At 51.6% G+C, this 19,220-nt stretch overlaps 1 protein-coding gene across 1 annotated transcript; it reads right to left on the reverse strand.

The window, feature by feature from the left end:
* Positions 1 to 1,306: 1,306 nt before the first annotated feature.
* Positions 1,307 to 9,526, reverse strand: Wnt9b (Wnt family member 9B). The gene is made up of 4 exons (XM_040748066.1): positions 9,520 to 9,526; positions 7,580 to 7,975; positions 5,903 to 6,168; positions 1,307 to 5,138 (listed from the first exon to the last, which is right to left on the reverse strand). Exons 1-4 carry the CDS (start codon positions 9,524 to 9,526, stop codon positions 4,665 to 4,667), a joined length of 1,143 nt encoding a protein of 380 aa, XP_040604000.1. The 3' UTR covers positions 1,307 to 4,664.
* Between the last annotated feature and the right edge of the window lie 9,694 nt (positions 9,527 to 19,220).

Consider the following 19,220-nt stretch of genomic DNA (forward strand, 5'->3'; position numbering starts at 1 on the left):
CAAAGAGGCTTGGGTCTGCCTGTTGGCAGAAGGGCCAGATCTCTGTACACCCGGTAACCATTCCAGCCTCGCTTCCCCTGGCTGTTGAGAAGGGAAGAGGCCGTGTGTCAGGTGGGGCTCAAGTGAGAAAGACGATAAAGCCCTGCACAAACTGAAGCCTGCTACCGTGTGAGGAGCCTTCTGTCATTTGCTCAGAACCAGCTGGAATCCATGCCCAAGAGCACAGGGCCTCAAACATGTTAGAACGGGATACAGGGGGAAACACGGGTACCCTCAGGGCTGTCTCCCTCCCTGAGGACCCCAGGTGAGACAATGTAGCCTTCAGCGGGGCTGAAGAGCTGGGACAGGGCAGGTCTGAGCTGGGAGAAGAGGACTGTTTGCTCCCCTTGCCCCTACTAGCTGCTTCCACCTCCCTTGTACCGGATCCCCAGGAGGTGATGGCGTTGCAGCGTGTGCAGAGAGCAGTGCACCTGAAGCTGGGCGTATGGAGCTGATGCAGAAAGGGCCCAGCCCATTGCGTGGCCTTACTTCTTGTTTGTTCCTGGCTATGCTTCCTGAAGGCTCCCACTTCGCTTTACACTCTATCCTCCTCGTGGCCCAGGCCGCAGAGCTGGGGCCTCTGCAAATGTGTTCAGCCTGGTCTGATTTGATGGGCAACCTTCGTTGGATGATGGCCTTACTCTAAGTCTCAGTTTACCCAGAATTCACAACAAGGGGTGTGTTCCTGCACTACCTACCCCAGAGGAGACATGGAAATGTTAGGAGGAAAAGACCCCTGGAGCCTGGCAGATCTGTGTCCAGCCTGGCATTGCTGCCTGCTGGTGGCCATGAGCATTCCTATCTCTCAACCTTTATTCCTTAGCCAGGGCAGGCGACAGCATCTCCTGGGCAAGATACTGCAGCAAACCAAGACAAAAAGAATACAATTGGGACTGGGGAGATGGTCCAGTCAGTACAGTGTTTGTCTTGCAAATCCAAGACCTGAATTCAACTACCAGAACCCACATTAAAAAGCCAGGCTTGGTGGTGGTGCACACTGGTAATTCCAGCATTGGGGAGGCCAGCAAGCCCGGACTACTTGGTGAGCCCCAGGCCAGTGAAAGAACCTATCAAACAAAACAAAAGGGAAGGATATCTTCTAGAATCTCCACATGTGTTTGCATGCATGCATGAGTGTTCTCTCTCTCTCTCTCTCTCTCTCTCTCTCTCTCTCTCTCTCTCTCTCTCTCTCTCTCTCTCTCTCTCACACACACACACACACACACACACACACACACACACACACCAATGAAAAAGGAAGCACAAATACCCAGTGCATAGTTTATTGGTTTGTTAGCTTTCTTCTCTCCAGCACGTCAGCCTCATGAAGCTGGGACTGGCTCTTAAGTGTGTGACAGCATTAAAAAAGTAGGGCTTCCATTGTCGTTCTCAAATGTGCTCAGAGGGGAAGTACTGGCAGTTCGTGGCTGTTGAGATGACACTGGAAAGAAAGACATGATCTTCAGGGCTGGCACAGTCTGTGTGGTCATCCATCTGCCAACAGCGGGTGTCAGAACATCTGGCTATATGCAGGCCAGGAGACAGGTTCTGCATGCCCATGAAAGCCAGATGGGAGCATGTATGACTTGAGGAAGGGCAGGGGACTCTGGGATAAGAGGGGGTCCCATGCATTCTGTCTGGTGTGGCTCCCAATGCTGGCAGCCTATCAGGATGCCAGTCCCATTTGCCAGTGCAACTGATTTTCAAAGCCCAGTGGGAAATAATTCATTTTCAAAGGCAAAAACATGAAAGAAAGCAAACAAAACTCATCTCTGGGCTGGAAGGGGCTGGAAACTATATCTTGGGTGATGTGTGCTGCAGGACCCCCCAAAAATGACCTCCATGGAGTCTTTGTCTCTCCAGGCTTCTCAGGAAGTCCCAGTCCTGAGATATGAGACTCAGCTTGCTGGAGAAACTAGCATGTTGTCCAGGGGGGAAGACAAAGGTCACACATAGCAAGGACCTCCCTTAGTTTCTAGGTTCAGGGTGAGATTAGTGGCTTTGGCTCTTAGGTTTGGAGGAGGTCCACTCCCCCAGTTATTGGGGCATGTTCAAGTCAATATTCACTCATTGTTCTCTTCATGTGACTTTGAGCACAGGCCTCTATCTCTGGGCCAAATTTGGAAAATGGATAGAGTACTTTGGCCTCATCTAACCTAACCTTACAGGGAAAATGGAGAAATCAAGGGAGAGTGAAGAGAAGAGTGTTTCTAAAATTGGAAAGTGCCCATTCTTTTTGTCCTTTATGAGCAAAACCCTTTGGACAGAGCAGAAAGGCCTCCTGGGGCCCAGAGACAGGGAATCCACAGACCTCACAAGAAAGACCCTGCTCAGTTTCACAGAGCTCATCTCAGGACGGATGTGTACTCCCAAGCTCCAAGACAGTCTTCCATGAGACACAGGAACTGTGACCTCCCTCAGCTACCTGGTATCCAGCTCCGTGAGCGCCCCTGGAAGACTCAGTTGTGTTTCCCCAGAGGCTTCTGGGTAAACACGTTGAACCCCACATGTGGTGCCCAAGAAATAGAGAAGCTATATAAATAACATAAATACTTTCCCATATATCTTAGCTATATAAATTATTTTCTAAAAACTATATGTATGAGGTAGGCAGAAATACCCTGTGAACATCTCCCTTAAAGTTCCAGTCTGAGGGGCCCCAGCATAACTGGGGTGGGATGTTAGGGGAACAGAAAGAAAGGGGCCTTGGAGAAAGAAAGAAGGGAGGGAGAGGGTCAGACTGGGGGCTAGGGCATCAGTGTTAACAGCCAGCCACAGCCTAGGCTTCAAGTCCGACTTTGACCCTTCTGCACCCCTGCCCTCCTGACCATAGAGTCAGGGTACAGGTGGTATGGTTGTAGGTCAGAGTGTCCTAGTCCCCAAGTTGTTTCCGGCTCCCTTCTTGCCTGTATAGCCTCCAGGCAGAGTAGTGGTCACAGAGAGTAGGTAACCAAGGAACAAGGTCACACAGGAGAAGGATGCCTTAGGCTACCAAGGAACAAGTCAACCTTCAGCAGGAAAATAGGAAGCTAGCGGTGGGCTTCTTTGGTCAGCAAAGTCATTCCAGGGGAGGGTCTCAGGTCACTGTGGCTCTTCTTGGAGCTCCTACCATCAAAGATCCTTCCAGTATCCTCATGCTGCCCTGAGCCACTGAAGATAGGGTGGCCCCTTCTGGCCCATAGAGCCTCCTTCCTGGAGCTGTCATGGTCAGTGTTTGCTGAGCACCCACTGATTCCAAAGCTTCCTGTTCCTGCAGAAGGATAGTAACCCTGACAGGGTTCAGAGAGGAAGGAGCGGGCGGGTGGGGGTAGGAGGGAGCCGCACAGCCAGCCAAGTGGCCAAAGGCTTCCCAAAGGAGGTCATTTCCTCCCTGCTGGTCTTGGGTCCTGCCCTGGGGAAGCATGCAGAACTCCAGCAGAGTGACCCCAGTGTCCTAGGCTGGAGAGATGTGCACTGCTCCATGGGAAGCCTATGCCTGGCTAGGCTGTGTGTGTGTGTGCATCTGTGTGGGCCTGTACCTGGGCACTGGCTTCTCTCCTTTTTCAGGGGCCTTGTCAGGAGACATTAAAAATGCCTACTTGGTCCATCAGCAGTCATTCTACTCCTCCCGGTAGGAGCCCAAGTGAAGGGGCCATTAGTAAAGGAATGGGGTCACTGAGGAGAGAGGCTTAGCAAAGACTCAGCCAGGGCAAAAGCCAGCGTCTGCATCCTGAGAGCAGGGAAGTAAGCAGACACATGGCTCATGAGCCAACCATTCTTCACAAGTGTTACTAACATGCGTGCGGGCCTCGCAGCTCAGGGAGACCCCGGTCAAAGGGAACTGGCAGAACACACTCCAGAGCGGTGTTTTAATACAGCCTGCCATATCTCTTCCATGCATCAGGACACTGCCTCTCCTCCTCTGGGCTGTGATTAAAGATTCCTTTGGCCACCAAGGAAAAGAGAAAGGGCCCCTGTCTCCACCACTCAACCATGAAGACTGGCTCCTGCACCCTTCTTAGATGCATTAGGGGGTCTCACTGAGCAGAGCTGGATGGCAGCTCTCAAGACAAGGAGACAAGGAGGCAGCCTTGAGTACCAGGACACAAGACTTCAGGTGACCTGATCCACCCAAGCCTAAAAAGCTTTCCTTGCTCCCAATAAACATCTCGGACAGTCTCCAGTGTGCAAAGCACACCCCCTCCCAAAGCAGGGCAGGCATGTGGCACCCAGAGCTCTCTGCCACCAGAGTGGGGATACCACAACAGGTTGGCCATGCTCAGTTGGATGCCCCCCGCCCCACTCCAGCTGGCTCTGCCTTCCTCCTCCATATCCTCCCAGCTTTTGTTGGCCTTGGGATGGGAAGCATCTCTGGCATAGCATCATCCCTGCCCTCCCCTGGTCTTCTCTTCTCAGTCTGATCTGCCCCAAGTCCTCAGCCAGGTTGGTGATCATGGGACTCAGAGACGGGGCTTTGTTTCTCTCTGCTGAATGATGATGAAGGCAGAAGGAGGGCCAGCGATCAGTTGGGGGTGAGAGATGAGTGGCACGCTCTTGTGCATGGCACATGCATTTGCAGATAGGTGCTTGCCGGAGTCCTGTGCCACGGGAGTCCTGGCAGTACCACAGTCCCATCCGGCCGAGGCCTAGCGCTTGCAGGTATACACAAGCTCTTGCTGCGCACACTGCTGGCACTCCACATAGCAGCACCACTGCACCTGGCAGTGGCAGGAGAAAGCCACCATGCGGCTCTGGGTGTCATAGCCTCGCCCACAGCACAGGCTGCTGCAGCTTGCATCCCGAGAACACACTCTGCCTGCCGTGCCCGGAGAGTACTTGCTGGGCCGGCAGAAGCTGGGAGAATCTTCCATGTAGACCAGGTCCCCAGGGCGAGGTGTTAGGCCCTTGGCAGGCCCACCTGGCTTAGCGGGCACCCACAGCTCCAGACGGCCCAAAGCCTCATTGGTGGCACTGGATACCTTGACGGCCGTGTCATAGCGTAGCTTCAGCACCTGGCCAGTCTCTCGAAATGGGGAGAGCTGCTTCCAACAGGTACGCACAGCACAGGAGCCTGACACACCATGGCACTTACAGGTTGTTCTCAGGCCACTCTTCACAGCCTGCAGAGAAGGTCAGAGCAGAGGCCTGTCAGTGGTCTAAGTCTGCCCCACCATGCCGGTTCTGCCAAGGAGTGTCAAGAGAATGAAAAAGCAGGAAGACGTATGTGAAGGTGACAAACAGGACCAGAGTCACAGTGATCTAAGACCCTCAAAGTACCTTTGTGTGTACTAGGAAAAAGTTTCCCTTCCTCTAGGCAATGCACTCCTGGGCGAAGGCAGTATGGGCCAGATCTCACCCGGCAGCTCCTCCACTTGGCCCAGAGTCCTTGTGGAGTGTACAGTCTGCACAACTGAACACAGCATCCTGGTTTCCTAAGAGAACTGAAGCTCTTGATCCCCCTGCCTTCTTGCTCCAGTAGACATAGAGACTCGCTGCTCTCAGCTCTCTCATGACTGGGTGTCCCAGGCTAAGTCCCTCCCCTCTCTGGGCCTCCTTTCTCTTCTACTTACAAAACAGAGGAGACCTGGGGGTTGTCATATCGAAGTCATCAAACGATGCTAGCCTTGTTGCTGGAATGGAGACTTCTTTCCAAACACCTCTTTATCAGAGTATGGTGCCAAGCCTGGCTCTGTTGTCATGATGCCTAGGAGTGTGTGCCCTCAGTGCCCAGTAATGTGCAGAGAAGGTTCACTTAGGGGTCTGAAGCTCATCTTGGAACATCTGTGTGTTAGGGCTAGGGCACTGACCTCCCGAACATCTTGCTCCCTACCTCTGTACCATGCCTAGCATGGCACTTCGGACAATAGGGAGGGGATTCACTCACCTTGATGCCCACATGGGTGTTGTGGGCATCAGCTCGGGCTCGTAGGTCCTTGCTTCCTCTCTTGGGCCCCAGGAAGTTGCTTAGGAACTTGGTGCTGTACTTCAGGTTATCACCACACACACCCCATTGCCAGGCCTGCCTGCTCTCCAGGCCTGGAGAGTCATCGCAGGTGCAACGCTCCATGCGCCCTGCACTGCAGGCCCGGGCCAGCGCATGTGTGAGGGCAGCTGCAGACACAGCATACAGGAAAGCTGTCTCCTTGAAGCCTGTGTAGGAGGAGAGGAAGCTCAGAAACCATCTGCAGCCCTTTGAAGGTAGGAGGTACGTGGGGCAGATAGTGGGTAGGGTAAGGGACTGGGAACCTAGGGACACAGCTGTGGAAGGCCTTCCCCTGTTACCTGCCCTCAGGCTCAGACTAAAAGCTGCCCCTTAAGCAACCTCTAGATTTACTGTGAAGTATGTGTGCCCAGATCTCAGAGGGCATCAGGACAGGACTGCTAATGTCAGTAACTTATGCAAAAAGGGACTTGGGCACCTGGGACAGGACCAGGCTAAAGCTAAATAGACATCCTGACTCGAAGTACTTTTGTGACAAGTTGGACAATCTGTTTCTATGGATTCCTAAGCTGTCTAATGTCTCTCAAATGTCCTCTGCCACCATCTGTAGGTGACCCAAAGACAGAATGGTCTTGGGGGTCCTGTCTGACAACCACCCAGTGCTGGAACAACCACTGTGCTCACATTGGAGGGTGATCCAATCATGCCTCCCCAAGTCCTCTGCTCTCGGTGTATCTGGGGCACTGGTGACAGCTGAAAAGAAAGGGAAGCAGGCCACCAGCTCTGTCTCAGACCCTCCCTTCGATAGAGAGCAGCTGGCCTACAGTGGGGCTGGCCACTACATTTTTGTAAAATTCCCCACTGGAAATCTAAGCAAGGTGAGTGGCTCACACCTACAATTCCAGCATTGGGAGATTGAGGCAGGATGATTGTTGAGCATTTGAAATAAGTCAAATAGTGAGTTCCAAGTCAGCCTGGGCTACAGAGACATAGTCTTCCAAAACAAATAACACCAACAAGTAAAAGTGCCTATGTTCCTTCTGCATGACATGGAGTCATACTACGATCTGTTTTCTCTTTCTAGAAGTTGCACTTTCCAAGGGCAACTTGGCCACACTCAGCCTGTGCCTCTGGCCCTTGGTAGTGCCTGGCTTATTGTGAGCCTCTGAGGATACTCAGTAGATGGACAGGGCTGGAGAAGGATGAGGAAGCAGGGGGAGGCAGGTGGGAAGGGAAGTAGGGAATGACGCATCAACGGACATGATGAAGGGTGACACATGAGCCTGTGGACAAAGGAATCTGCCTGACTTGCACATCTGGACCACTTAGTAGGTGGTTGGGGCCACCCACCTCCTCTATCATCTCTTCCAGGAATGCCGTGTCTTTTCCTCTCTTGTGTTATCTTTGCTCCTCTGTCCTCTCAAACCACTGGCCTTTAACAGACCTTACTAACTCCCCAGCTCTCTTCTCACTTGGGACTGTGCCCGGACAGTCAGCACAATGAGGGCTGGGTATAGCCACCTCACCACCTACAACCTCCCGCCAGCCCTCTTCCTCCCTCCTTTCATGCTGGCTTTCCTTGTTCTCCTCCCTCAACGTCCTCCCCGCTGTCCTCCTCACCTCTCTGCAGCAGGCCAGTCCTCCCCTCCAGGCTGCAGTTCCAGCGCTCCTGTCTGAACTGGAACTGGCATTCCAGCAGCCCCAGGTGTGCTGCATCCCTCAGGGTCTCGGCCAGCCCAGGCTCCCTTCTGCAGAGCTGCTTCTGCCGCCGAGACAGCTTCAGCAGATCACACTGCTTCAGGTGGGCACCAGCCTGTGCCGGGGCTGCCGCTGTGCCCAGGCCTGGGAAGGGTGTCAGGACATCACGCCCTGTAAGGCTGGAGAGGGTGAGAAGGGAGATGGTAAGCTTGGGGTTTCTGCCCGTGGAGGGCAAAAACTCATCCCATGGGGATGGAAAGAGGCTGTCTTCATTTTTTATCCCCTTGGATGGCAGGCCAATCCCAAAAGGGTTATGTCCTCATTTTATAGAATAGAAGACGAAGGTACTATGTAGCAAGGATTAGAATTGAACCTCAAACCCAAGTTCTCCAGATCCTAGTCTCTTCTTATCCATCCTAGTTCACCAACTTGCCTAATTGGGAAAATCCTGGGTGCATAGAAACACACAGGCAGGCTGAGCATGGCGGTGCATGCCTGTAATCCCTGCACTTGGGGGGTCTAAGGCAAGAGAAAACTATGTGTGCAGTGCCAGCCTGGGCTACACAGCAAGATCTGTCTCAGACAAACACAGATTTCCAAAACCTGCACTTGACTGTTTCTATAGCTCTATAGTAGGGCCTGGAAATGTGTACTTTTACCATATCCCCTGGGCAGCTGTTGTGCTCAGGCAAGTATGGGAGATGTTACTGTAGCATTAGTCACTTCCTGGAGGGGAGTGCCACCATGCTACCAGGGTTAAGCACAGGGGGGTGCAGAATGAATACCCAGCTGAGGTCCCTGTATCCCTCTGTCCCCTGTGTTCTATTGCTGCCCAAGTAAGCCCATGCCAGTCTAGCTTGTTTCCTGAATCCCAGGTAGATCACCATCTGGCCATTTGGTGCCTGATACAAATAGGAGCTTGGGAAAAGGAAAAAGGAGTAGGAGGAAAGGAAGGAGGGAGGGGAGGGAGGAAAAGAGGGAGAGGGGATGAAGGAAGGGAAGGGGAAGGGAGGGAGGGAGTCCCAAATCCCAGACTTCATGATGTATATCCAAAGTCATCAATCCTAGAGTCAGACTGCCAAATTCTAAGCTGCATCCTGCCACATCCTAACTGCAACCTTGAAAACTTGGCCCCCTCCTTGACATACATGAACACTAATACTCTGACCTCCCAATGGTGCTGTGGGGATTACAAAGAAAGTACAGGCTAGCCAGGCAGGCTTGCCTTCCTGCTGGCTGCCTGGTACTTCTTTCTCTCCTCTTGCAAGGTGCCTTACATTCTAAGTAGGCAGTGTCTCCCTTTGTCCTGACAGGTATTGTCAGCTTTGTGTGGAGGTGACAAGTGGCTCAGATAGCAGGCATGACCAGTTGAGCTGGGGGGGGGGGGGGGACGACGGGGGATGACAGAGCTGTGATCCAGAATTGGAACCATTCCCTCTTCCTGAATCTTGATGTGCCAGTGATAGATGTTTGTTGTCCCTCACCCTGGCGTACGCCATGTGGATGAAATAGACATCATTGTCAGACCTGAGCTAGAGAAAGCAGCTCCCTTCTTGAAACAGCAGGCTCTCAGCCACGGCAGCAAAGTGGGACCAGACACGGTCTATCAACAGTCCCACCTGGATGTGGCACTTGCCACTAAGGTAAGTCCTGTGGCCAAGCCCTGAGCAGTCAGAGAGGCCCTTATCCCACAGAGTCCAGGGCACGGCTCTACCCCTGGAGTCGCCTGCCTCAGCCAGAACATTTGGCTGGATGCCACAGCCTCTGTCTGCCTGAGAAATAGGAAGCCTCATTGGGAGGTGGGGGTCCTGGCAAGGTCCCAGGTGCCCCTGTAGATTCCAAGTCTATCAGGTGTGCCCAACCCGGCATGGAGCATATCTCCGAAACATTGAGCACAGACAGATACTATCTGCTGCCCCAAGCCCAGCCTGGACCCGGCTCCCCTCCCAGACACTGTGAGGGAAGGGGCCCGTTAAACATTAAATCGGGGCAAATGGGTAAGTTTCCAGTCCATCAGGCCTATACCCAGACCTCTCCCCGCAGCCTGGCAGGAAACCCTCGGAGCTTGACCCTGGGCAGGCAAGGAGCAGAGCCCCAGGTCAGGTCCTGCTGGCCAGGCCCCACCTTGAATGGTTTTCAGTTTCCAGGGCTATTAGGAACACAGATCGTGTTGACTCCATCGGGGACTGGTGTGAGGCATAACTGGCTCACACAGTTCCTGTTTCAGACACTGGAGCTTCCCTTATAGAAGCAGATTGACACACCAGAGAAGAAAATGCCAGTGATGGGCATTTTGGCCAATGGGGCTACACATTCTTTAAAGCCTGTTTAATATTCATTAAAAATAATGGTAATAGAGGGCTAGGGAAGTGGTTCAGTGGAGGCATGAGGATCTGAGTTCAAATCTCTTGAACCCATGTAAAGCCAGGCATGGCCCCACACATCTGTAACCCCAGTGTTCCTTACAGTGAAATGGGAGGTGAAGGCAGGAGTTAGGTCTGGGAATATATCCCAGTTGATACGGTGCTTGCCTGCATTTAGCCCTGGGTCTTTTTGCTTTTGTTTTTCAAGACAAGTTTTCTAGCCAGGCAGTGGCAGCACACACCTTTAATCACAGTACTTGAGAGGCAGAGGCAGAGGCAGGCAGATCTCTGTGAGTTTGAGGCCAGCCTGGTCTACAAAACTACAGAGAGAAACCCTGTCTCAAAAAAAAAAAAAAAAAAAAAAAGGACAGGTTTTCTGTGTAGCCCTAGATGTCCTAGAGCTTGCTTTGTAGACAAGGCTGGCCTTGAACTCAGAAATACACCTGCCTCTGCCTCCTGAGCACCAGGATTAAAAGTGTGCACCACCACCACCCTGAGCAAAAAACCATTTTAAACCTGGGCATGGTCCACAGCCATCCTAAAGTACAGAACAAGTTGCGAGACTGGTGTGCAGCTCAGCCCAGTGGTAGAGCGCTTACCTAACATGAGCTAGGCTTGATTATCAATATTTAAAACAATTAATTAAAGGGACAGATATTATCTTACCATTATGATACTATTATATGCTATAATATATAATATATTAAAATATTGCATTCAGTTGGACGGTAGTGGCACATGTCTTTAATCCCAGCACTTGGGAGGCAGAGGCAGGTGGATCACAGTGAATTCCAGGCCAACCTGGTCTACAGAGCTAATTCCAGGACAGCTAGGGCTATTACACAGAGACACCCTATCTCGGAAAAAAAACAACAAAAAAATGCATTCATTATATGCATATACATATGTACATGCCACTTTTTGAGTGCCTCCTACTACTACTGCTACTTAGGACTTCAAAATAGTATAGACACGTGATTATCCAAATATTATGAACATGTGATTGTTTTCTGCCACGCATTCCTTCTATCACGGTTGTCATATGGTCCCTGTCTGTAACTGTGTTTCACATGACCAGGCTTGCCTCAAACTCAGCTGCTTGGATGATTGGGTTGGTGATGAATTGATGATCCTAGTGGAACCAATCAGTCTTTTCTCTGTGAATTTAGAATTTGGATAATGAGAGCACACTCTTGTTTTCCTTCCTTTCTCTCCTTGCACGACTGGGCCTGAAACCCAGAAAAGAAACAGAAGATGCTGCGTCGAGGCGGGAGAAGAAGGAACCAAATGCTTTGAAAATGGCAGAGGAGGCTGTGCAAGAGAGTTAGGTCTGGGGATGTAGCCCAGTTGATGCAGGGGATACTTCTGGCCCTGATCCCAGAGTCTTCCCAAGGATCACTCTGCTCTTGCCTGATACACTTACACTGTGGAGTCATGGCTGGGAGTTACTTGGTCTCCCTAAGGTCATTGTCCTTTGTTAGTGCATGCTGTGCCTGGCTATAAAGTAACAGAATTCTCCAGGCTGCAATTGTGGTTCTGCAAACACTCACTCATCAGCAGGCACCTGCCTTTTTAATTTCATGTAATAGGCCCTGAGATTGATGGCTCCAGAAGTCCAGTATAAAGTCCGTTAATTTTATTAGCGGTAATGACACTTAGTAGTGATTAATGGTCAGGAAAGGCAGCCAAGCACATAGAGGCCTCCGGCCCCACTGGGCCCCAGTCTGTCCAGACCTGCTCTAAGAAAGGGTTCCCCAGAATTTTAATGGGGTTCCCACAGGGTCTGGGAGAGCTCCTGGGACTCAGTGTTGTTTTTATGTGTGTTCTGTGTTGCTGTTTGAAGAAATGGCACCACCACAGCAAATGGAGAACAACTTGGCTATTTCCTTACCAGGACTAGCAAAATCCCCTCTGCTCACATGTTCCATGGCACCTGACATGAGTTGTGTGATATTTTGACTGAATTCTGACAATAAAGTTTGCTTTGAGTCAGAGGGTGGAGCTAGCCACTAGCTGACCAAAATTAACCATAGAGGTTTTGGAGGACTGAGGATAGACAGGAGACAGGAAGTAGTAAGGTGGGGCTGAGAGAGGATCTCAGCCTTTTGGATGGAGGAACAGGAGAGGAGGTCACTGGTGGCTTCTCTGCCACTTCTCTGGTCATTCAGGTTCTTACCCTGATATCTGACTCCCAATTTTTTATTGATAAAGGATAATTAGATAAACGCATCAAGTGTGGGAAGTTCTTCTGACTGACTCATCAGACTCCTGAGCATTGCAGATCACAGCCTTTTCAGTGGCCAGCGGGTGTGGCATCTGTCACCCCAAGTTCAAGGACCCCACCACATGTTAGCCGAGACACTTGGTAGTGAAACAGATAACCGAAGAAACAAAGACTAAAGGGGTGTGTAAGGAAGACACTGCTCTGTGCCAATCAGGAACTCACACACAGGTCGAGGTGTCACCTGTGACCAGGATAGAGATGACAGAGGGGGTGGAGCTTATGAGCTTGCTAAGTGGCCTTTAGGATGGTGGGACAGAAGTTCCTTAGGATCTTCTGCCTGACTCCACACCCCTGAGTCACTGCAACCACAACCCGTGCTCTGGCCCAACGAGGCTCCCTACTCCCATCTCCTACCCCCCCCACACACACTCCTGACCTCTCTTTTTCCTTACAAAACACCAGCCCATGTGACCAGCTTCCTTCCACTCGTTGCCAGTGTGCTGTGTCCCTTGGGTCACAGCCTGGGTCCACGGTTCCTAGTACTCAGGCTGGGGATAGATAAGAAGCCGGCATGCTGAGACATCCTCTGGCTTTGACTCGTAGGCAAGACCAACTGTTCCTACCCCCAAAAGTTGCCCTTGGGGATTTTTCTCACACATGCCCTACCCCAGACCTCCTCTGTCCATTGAAGCCCTTCCTGTCCCTCCTCCTTTTACACCTCTCCCATCCACGGGTTTGGTTAAAGTTGCTCCATCATGACATCCCTTCGGGAAGCAACAGAAAGCTAGTGATGAGCCCCAGGGGCCACTCAACAGCCCCCAGAAGAAACGTAACACTAACCAGTATTCCAGTGTGGAGAACTAGAGGACCTCATGTCCCCCATCCATTCTCCCTGAGTAGTCTGATCCCAGGCTTTCTTCTCATTCAGAGGTGACCTCAGGGATGTCACACCTGGACTCATTCCATTTCATAGGCAAGTGTACACGCTGGCAAGGCCCTGTGCCTCTGAGTACCTGGTCTATGAGATGGAGACAGTAGCATCCTTTGTCTCTTAGGATTGTTGATGACATCCTGCCAGCTAATGTCTGGGGAGATCCTAGAATGGTCCCCGCCTGGCACACAGTATGCCCCAGGTAAGTGTTTTGTTATTAAGCACCAACTGTGTACATGGTGCTGGATATAAGAAATATGGTCCTGCCTTCCAGAAACTCACAACCTAGAGGGAACTCGGTTGGACTAAAGAGTCATCTAAACTCTCTAACAGCCCAAAGACCCAGAAAAAAGAAGAAAGCTTTGAATCAGCCTGGCTGCCCGAGCAACAAAAAGTAGCTGAGGAGCTCCGTATCTAGGTGACAGCCTGACCTTGGCCAGGTTCACCTTGCCAGCTGCAGAGGGAGGCAGGAACACTCCAGGCTAGGGAAGACAGCTGTTCTTCCAGCTGTTTCTGCTCCAGGGGATCTGTGGGTGGCTAGGTGGGATGGGGAGACGCAGGGGGGACCCATGGCATTAGATTAATGCAAGGGATCTGGACTCTTGGCTGGAGGGACAAGGAGCTGAGCCTGGTACCAGAGCCCATGCCAAGTACAGGCTGCCGCTGAGGAGCAGGAAAGCCCGCGCTGCCTGGGGCCTTCAGAGCCCCATTAGATGCTCCTGATAACAGCTTCCGCTGCGGGGGCCGTTTGCATGGTCAGTGCTCCCTTTGTGCATTCATCTTGAGCATCTTGGGACCTCATCCTGGCCCTGTCTGAGCCTCGGCACACTCCCACGCCCATGTGTACACACCCACGTCTCTGCACACTATCCCCCTGTCTCTATTCTCTCCCCCACAGGGGGCAGCTCCGTGGGGGCAGTACCTGCCTGGACGGTGGCCAGTCTTTCTTAAGAGAGAGCATCCAACAGCCACCTCAGACTTCTCTCCGACTCTATCATGCCCTCCTGGGCATCTTCATCTTTGGACCCCCTTTTCTGAGGCTCCTGGGTCAGCTTGCAATTCCCTCATGAAGACATTTGTACTTGGAAGCCTAATTGGTGGGTACCCTTCCCATCTGTGCTACAGCTAGCCTTTCCTCCCATGATGTCTTATTCCTTCCGTCACCAAGCATCCTTCATGGAGGGTCCATCCACAGGCACAGCACCACTTGTTATGTCTCTCCCTGGCTCCATTCTCTGCTCCCTCCATAACTTTAACCTCATAGCCCAGAGGCACAACCTTATGGAATGGAGTTGGCCACATCCTCCTACCTGGAACTCATGCTGAATCTGATACCCCACTCTGGTCCCTCCTCAGAGAGAAAAGAGCCTGGCCCAGCTGTGGGCTTTGTCTCCAGCTTCCTGTCTCCCTGGCTGTGAGCTGAGTATGGTATTAGGGAGCTGCTGGGGAGCTGAGTGGGCAGTGGCAGCTAGCCATACAGATAGCATTTTACATCTCAACAGTCTCCTGATTGAAAGCCGCTGGTTCAACATCTGCAGAGGAAACTCCCCGACGCCCTACCCTTCCCTCTGCACAGACAGAAGCTATGAAGGGAGGCCTATGTTCCTGGCAGGCATTGCTCAGGTGGCATAGTGGCCTTAGAGGGTCCCCAAAGTCACTCCTGGCAGAGGGATTCTTGGCCTCTGAACATCTGGAATTGCAAGCATCTCGCAGAGTTTTGGCTGGGTACAGATAGACATCCCTGGGACCAGGACATGTCGGGAGATGCCTTCTCATGTGGGCCAAAGGTTTTGGGAGTATTGCAGAGGCTGATGGGGAAGGAAGGTCTGATGCCCATGAAATTCATATAAGATTTGTTATCCAGGGTGACCATGGTAGGGGTGGGATGTGCTCCACATTTCCTGGAAGTTTCTGCCTCGTCATAAGAAAGTTTCTAGGAAACAAAACCAGCCATTGTTGTGGCCAGTGCCTGAGGTACTGGAGACAAAAAACATAAGGTTCTAGATGTTCAGGAAGGGGCCTCTCAGTACTTTCCTCAAAGACTGGGACTTTGATTAGGAAGGGGAAGACCTTCCATTTAAAAGGCTATTTTCCTGGTCTGAAATTCAGTCCCTTTAGCAGAAGTGGCCTGTCTATTCATACTAAAGTGTAAGAGTGTAGCACCAGTGCATAAGAATTAAATTTTGAGGAGAGAGAGAGAGAGAGAGAGAGAGAGAGAGAGAGAGAGAGAGAGAGAGAGAGAGAGAGAGAGAGAGAGAGATGAAAGGGGGAAGGGGGAAGGGGGGAGGGAGAGAAACTAAACTCAGTCTTTGGCCTATATCTGAAGACAAGCTCCCCCAGCTTCTTGGGTTCACAGGCTCAAGTAACGCTGAGAAGGGTAGCGTCAGGGACACACAGGGCAGGCACTGCACAGGGGTGAGGGGCAAGGAATACATGCCCTTCCCCCAGCTCCACCCTAACTATAGGATCCTGGCTCCTAGGCTAAGTGGCTCAGCTAGGGCATGCTGATTCTCTGATTCTGGCTGGTGTCCTCTTCCCACAACTAGAAGATCCAGGCCTGCACATGCTCACTCTGGGTCAACAACAGTCCATGGTCCGTTGGCAAGGGCTCAGACAGAGGTGTCACTTTCTTCCTGTGGGTCCCAGGGATGGCTACGGCTACTACCCTCTTCCCTCTTTTCCAAGGAGAGGAGGGGTAGCAGATAGCCACCTCTAAATACTCAAGCAGAGCCAGAGTAACCCAGGGCAGCCTGGAGAGTTGGGGAGTCCAAGATATTCCCTTGGGAGTGGATCAGGACTCCAGCTTCCCACCTTGGCCTGTACTGACTCCAGCCAGGGCTGAAGCAGAGAGCTGCTCCCTTCGGGCCAGGCTGGGAGGATAGGCTCTTCCCATCCTCCTGTCAGGTCTATCTCAGGCCAACCTCCACACCCCTTTTCATGCTGTCACTCCTGCCTGCAAGGTCTTTTCCTGGGTTCAAAGCCCTGGTGTCCCCTAGAAACGTTTCTAGTCACTGCCTTTGAAAACCCTTGAATCAATAATTCAGGAAGTCAATAACCCACCTCATCCAGGAAGTCCTTGTTTGTCAGTTCCGTGCCACCTTGGTGCATATAATGCCTTAAGTTCTACATGATTGACTGCATAGTTTCTCCAAGTCATAGATGAACTTCTTGGTGGGGGCTGGCATGACTTCTCAGAACCTTAGTGGCCATCCCTAGCTTGCCATTCCCCCCGGACAGATGTTTCTCAGACACCTACATCATCCCCTGTTGTTCAGTATTCTGTGCTCCCCCTCAGCCTCCCCAGGACTCACTCTGATGGCTTCCCCCTTAGTCTTGCTCATAGGCTTCAGGGACACCATCTTCAAACACTCAAACCTTTAGGGAAGACACTGGGAAGGAGCAGTGCCCTGCAGGAGCCTATCTGGGGCCATACTCTCCCTGCCCTCTTCCCGAAACCAGACTTCAGGGGCATCTGGCTCTAGCTACACAACCCTTGTGAGATCTCAGAGAGCTAGGCTAGGTCCCTCTTAACTTTACATCTTGGGGTTCACATATGCTTGAGCGCCCTTTAAAACCTGCTGAGGACCAGCTGAGAGACTGACCCATGTCTTTCTTCAAAGCAGCTTGCACAACCTCTCATGATGACATGGTACCATGAGTTCACAAACCTTTATCAGTAATCCAAACTCCGGAAGGCTCAGTGAACCCTAGGGCTTTGGCACAACTGGGATGAACTGACCCACCCAGAGTTCAGACCAAAGAGTGTTATGGTCTTTATTTATCCCAGCCTATCAATGTGCTCCATGAAAGTTAACCAAGTGTCTATCTCTAGGTGCTGTGCTCTGTGGGGGTAAGAACACCAAATGACCTCTCTAAGCTCAGCAGCATCTTGAATTGTAAACCGTACTTGTTCTGGAAGCTATTGTGACATCAAAGCAGACCCTCTGATCTTGCCCTACCTCCAGTCTCCAGAGCTTGCAGCATTGACCAGAATGTACTGGCTAAAGTCTATCCTGGCTCCTTCAGCCCCTTCATTCCTCCCTTCAGTCTTCATCTCTCTAATGAGGGGTCCCAAAGGGAGGCAGCCACATGACCTAAGTTTCATCCTCCTCCAGTTCATTCCTGCTGCCCATGAAATGCCCGGAGTGGCCGGCTCCAGGAGCTTGGGTGGCTTCCCACATGCTCTTCCTCACATCCCACGCTGACAGGTCAGGGAACGGTACAGGTTTGGATGACATGCAAGAAACCGAAGATCTGCAAACGAGCACTTGCAACGGGCATAGAGGGGGCACGAGGGAAGGGGAGGGCCAGCAAGAGACAATGAACACTGTTCACCCAGATATTCACTCAAGGGCAGGGGTGACATCAAAGGCTATAAGGACAGGTCCCAGCTAACAATGGACCCCCAAGACCTCTGGCCACAGGGAGCTTGAGGAAACTAGAGAAATGAGCACAGGAAGAATTGGATAACAAGGGTTGAGGGCACACTGTGCGGGAGGCTCTGCACATGTAAGGACGAGAGCAGTGGTGCAAGAATCAGAGGGCCCCAGCTGCCAGGTGGAGCAGGCCTGCTCGACGGGGAGAACAAGGCAGCGGGGCCAAGGAGTCACTCCGGATTCCCACAAGCTAGACAGAGCTCAACACTGGCACAGCTAGCCACTCGCTGTGTGACTGTGGGCGGAGCACTTGGTCCGTGTAAGCTTTCTCCACCTGGCTATATAAGATCGCAACATACCAGCCCCAACCTCCCGAGGCATCATAATGGCAAAATCACATCTTGCGTAGAAAGTGACGAGCATGGGAAAAACTCAGTTTGCTCCCAGCTATAGGACAGTCGGGAGAAAGAGGTGACTAGGAAGGAACAGATGTTGCCACAAACATTCCTTAGTGGGGTGTGAGGTCTCCCATCAGACTTCTCGCAGGTTTTCTGGAAGGTATGAGGTGTAGGTAGCATTTCAGTACTTTATATGCTCTTTTGAAAGTAGGCATTGCAGGGGGATGGAACCCAGGGCCTTGCCTGTACTCCTGGCAAGTGCTCTACCACCGAGCTACCTATATCCCTGTGTGCGGTAATGTAAGCCACACAACAACCTTGAGAGAGAAAGATTAGCCCGTTTTCTATACTGATGTCAAAATGGCTGACTTGCCCGGCATCATCCAGTAAGTCACAGTGGAGGATTTGAACTCTGAACGTGTGGCCCAGAGTCCAGTAACCCTGGCTGACCTGGAACTAGCTATGCAGACTAAACTGACCTTGAACCCACAGAGATTTGTGTGCTTCTGCCTCCCAGGTACTGGGAGCAAAGGTGTGCACACCACATCCAGCTAGCCCAGTGCCCCTTACATTAGAGCAGTGGCTCTCAACCTTCCTAATGCAGCAACACTTAACACAGTACCTTGTGTTGTGTGACTGCCCCCAACCATAAAGTTGTTTTCATTGCTACTTCATAACTGTAATCTTGCTGCTGTTATGAATTGTAACGTAAATTTCTGTGTTTTCTGATGGTCTTAGGTGACCCTTATAAAAGTTCATCCACAAAGGGATCAGGGCCCATAGGGTAAGAACCACTGTACTAGAGACAAACCTTGACTGTTTTCATCTTGCTCAGTTTGCTACCAGCATAGGAGTAACGCTAGTGGATGATTTGACCCATTTCCTGAAATCAGCCAACTCCCAAAGGCACCAATACCTCATGCTTAGATGATTGCAGCAGGAGAGGAGGCCTGCTCAGCTTCCCTTCTCCCAACCCACTTCTCTCAAAGAAAAGCTACCCCCATCCACTAAGGTGACTGGTTTGACCCAGAGCTCAAGGCTATAGCACTTGTCTTCAGGGATCACAGCTCAGCCTGGGGCTGGTGGCCTAAAGTCCTTTCCACAGACGTGGTGGTTCTTATCAGGGAGACTGCTTTTACTCCATCACTCCAAAGCTGCAAGGTTTCCTTTACCATTTTCCCTCGTATCCTGTCTTACTCAAGACTGGATTCCATTTTTAAAAGTATGGGAGTGGAATTAAATAAAAAGTGACACTCTCTAAACATGGAAGA

This window comes from Mesocricetus auratus, unplaced genomic scaffold (genome assembly GCF_017639785.1).
Source record: "Mesocricetus auratus isolate SY011 unplaced genomic scaffold, BCM_Maur_2.0 Super-Scaffold_100007, whole genome shotgun sequence".
NCBI classification, from domain to species: domain Eukaryota; kingdom Metazoa; phylum Chordata; class Mammalia; order Rodentia; family Cricetidae; genus Mesocricetus; species Mesocricetus auratus.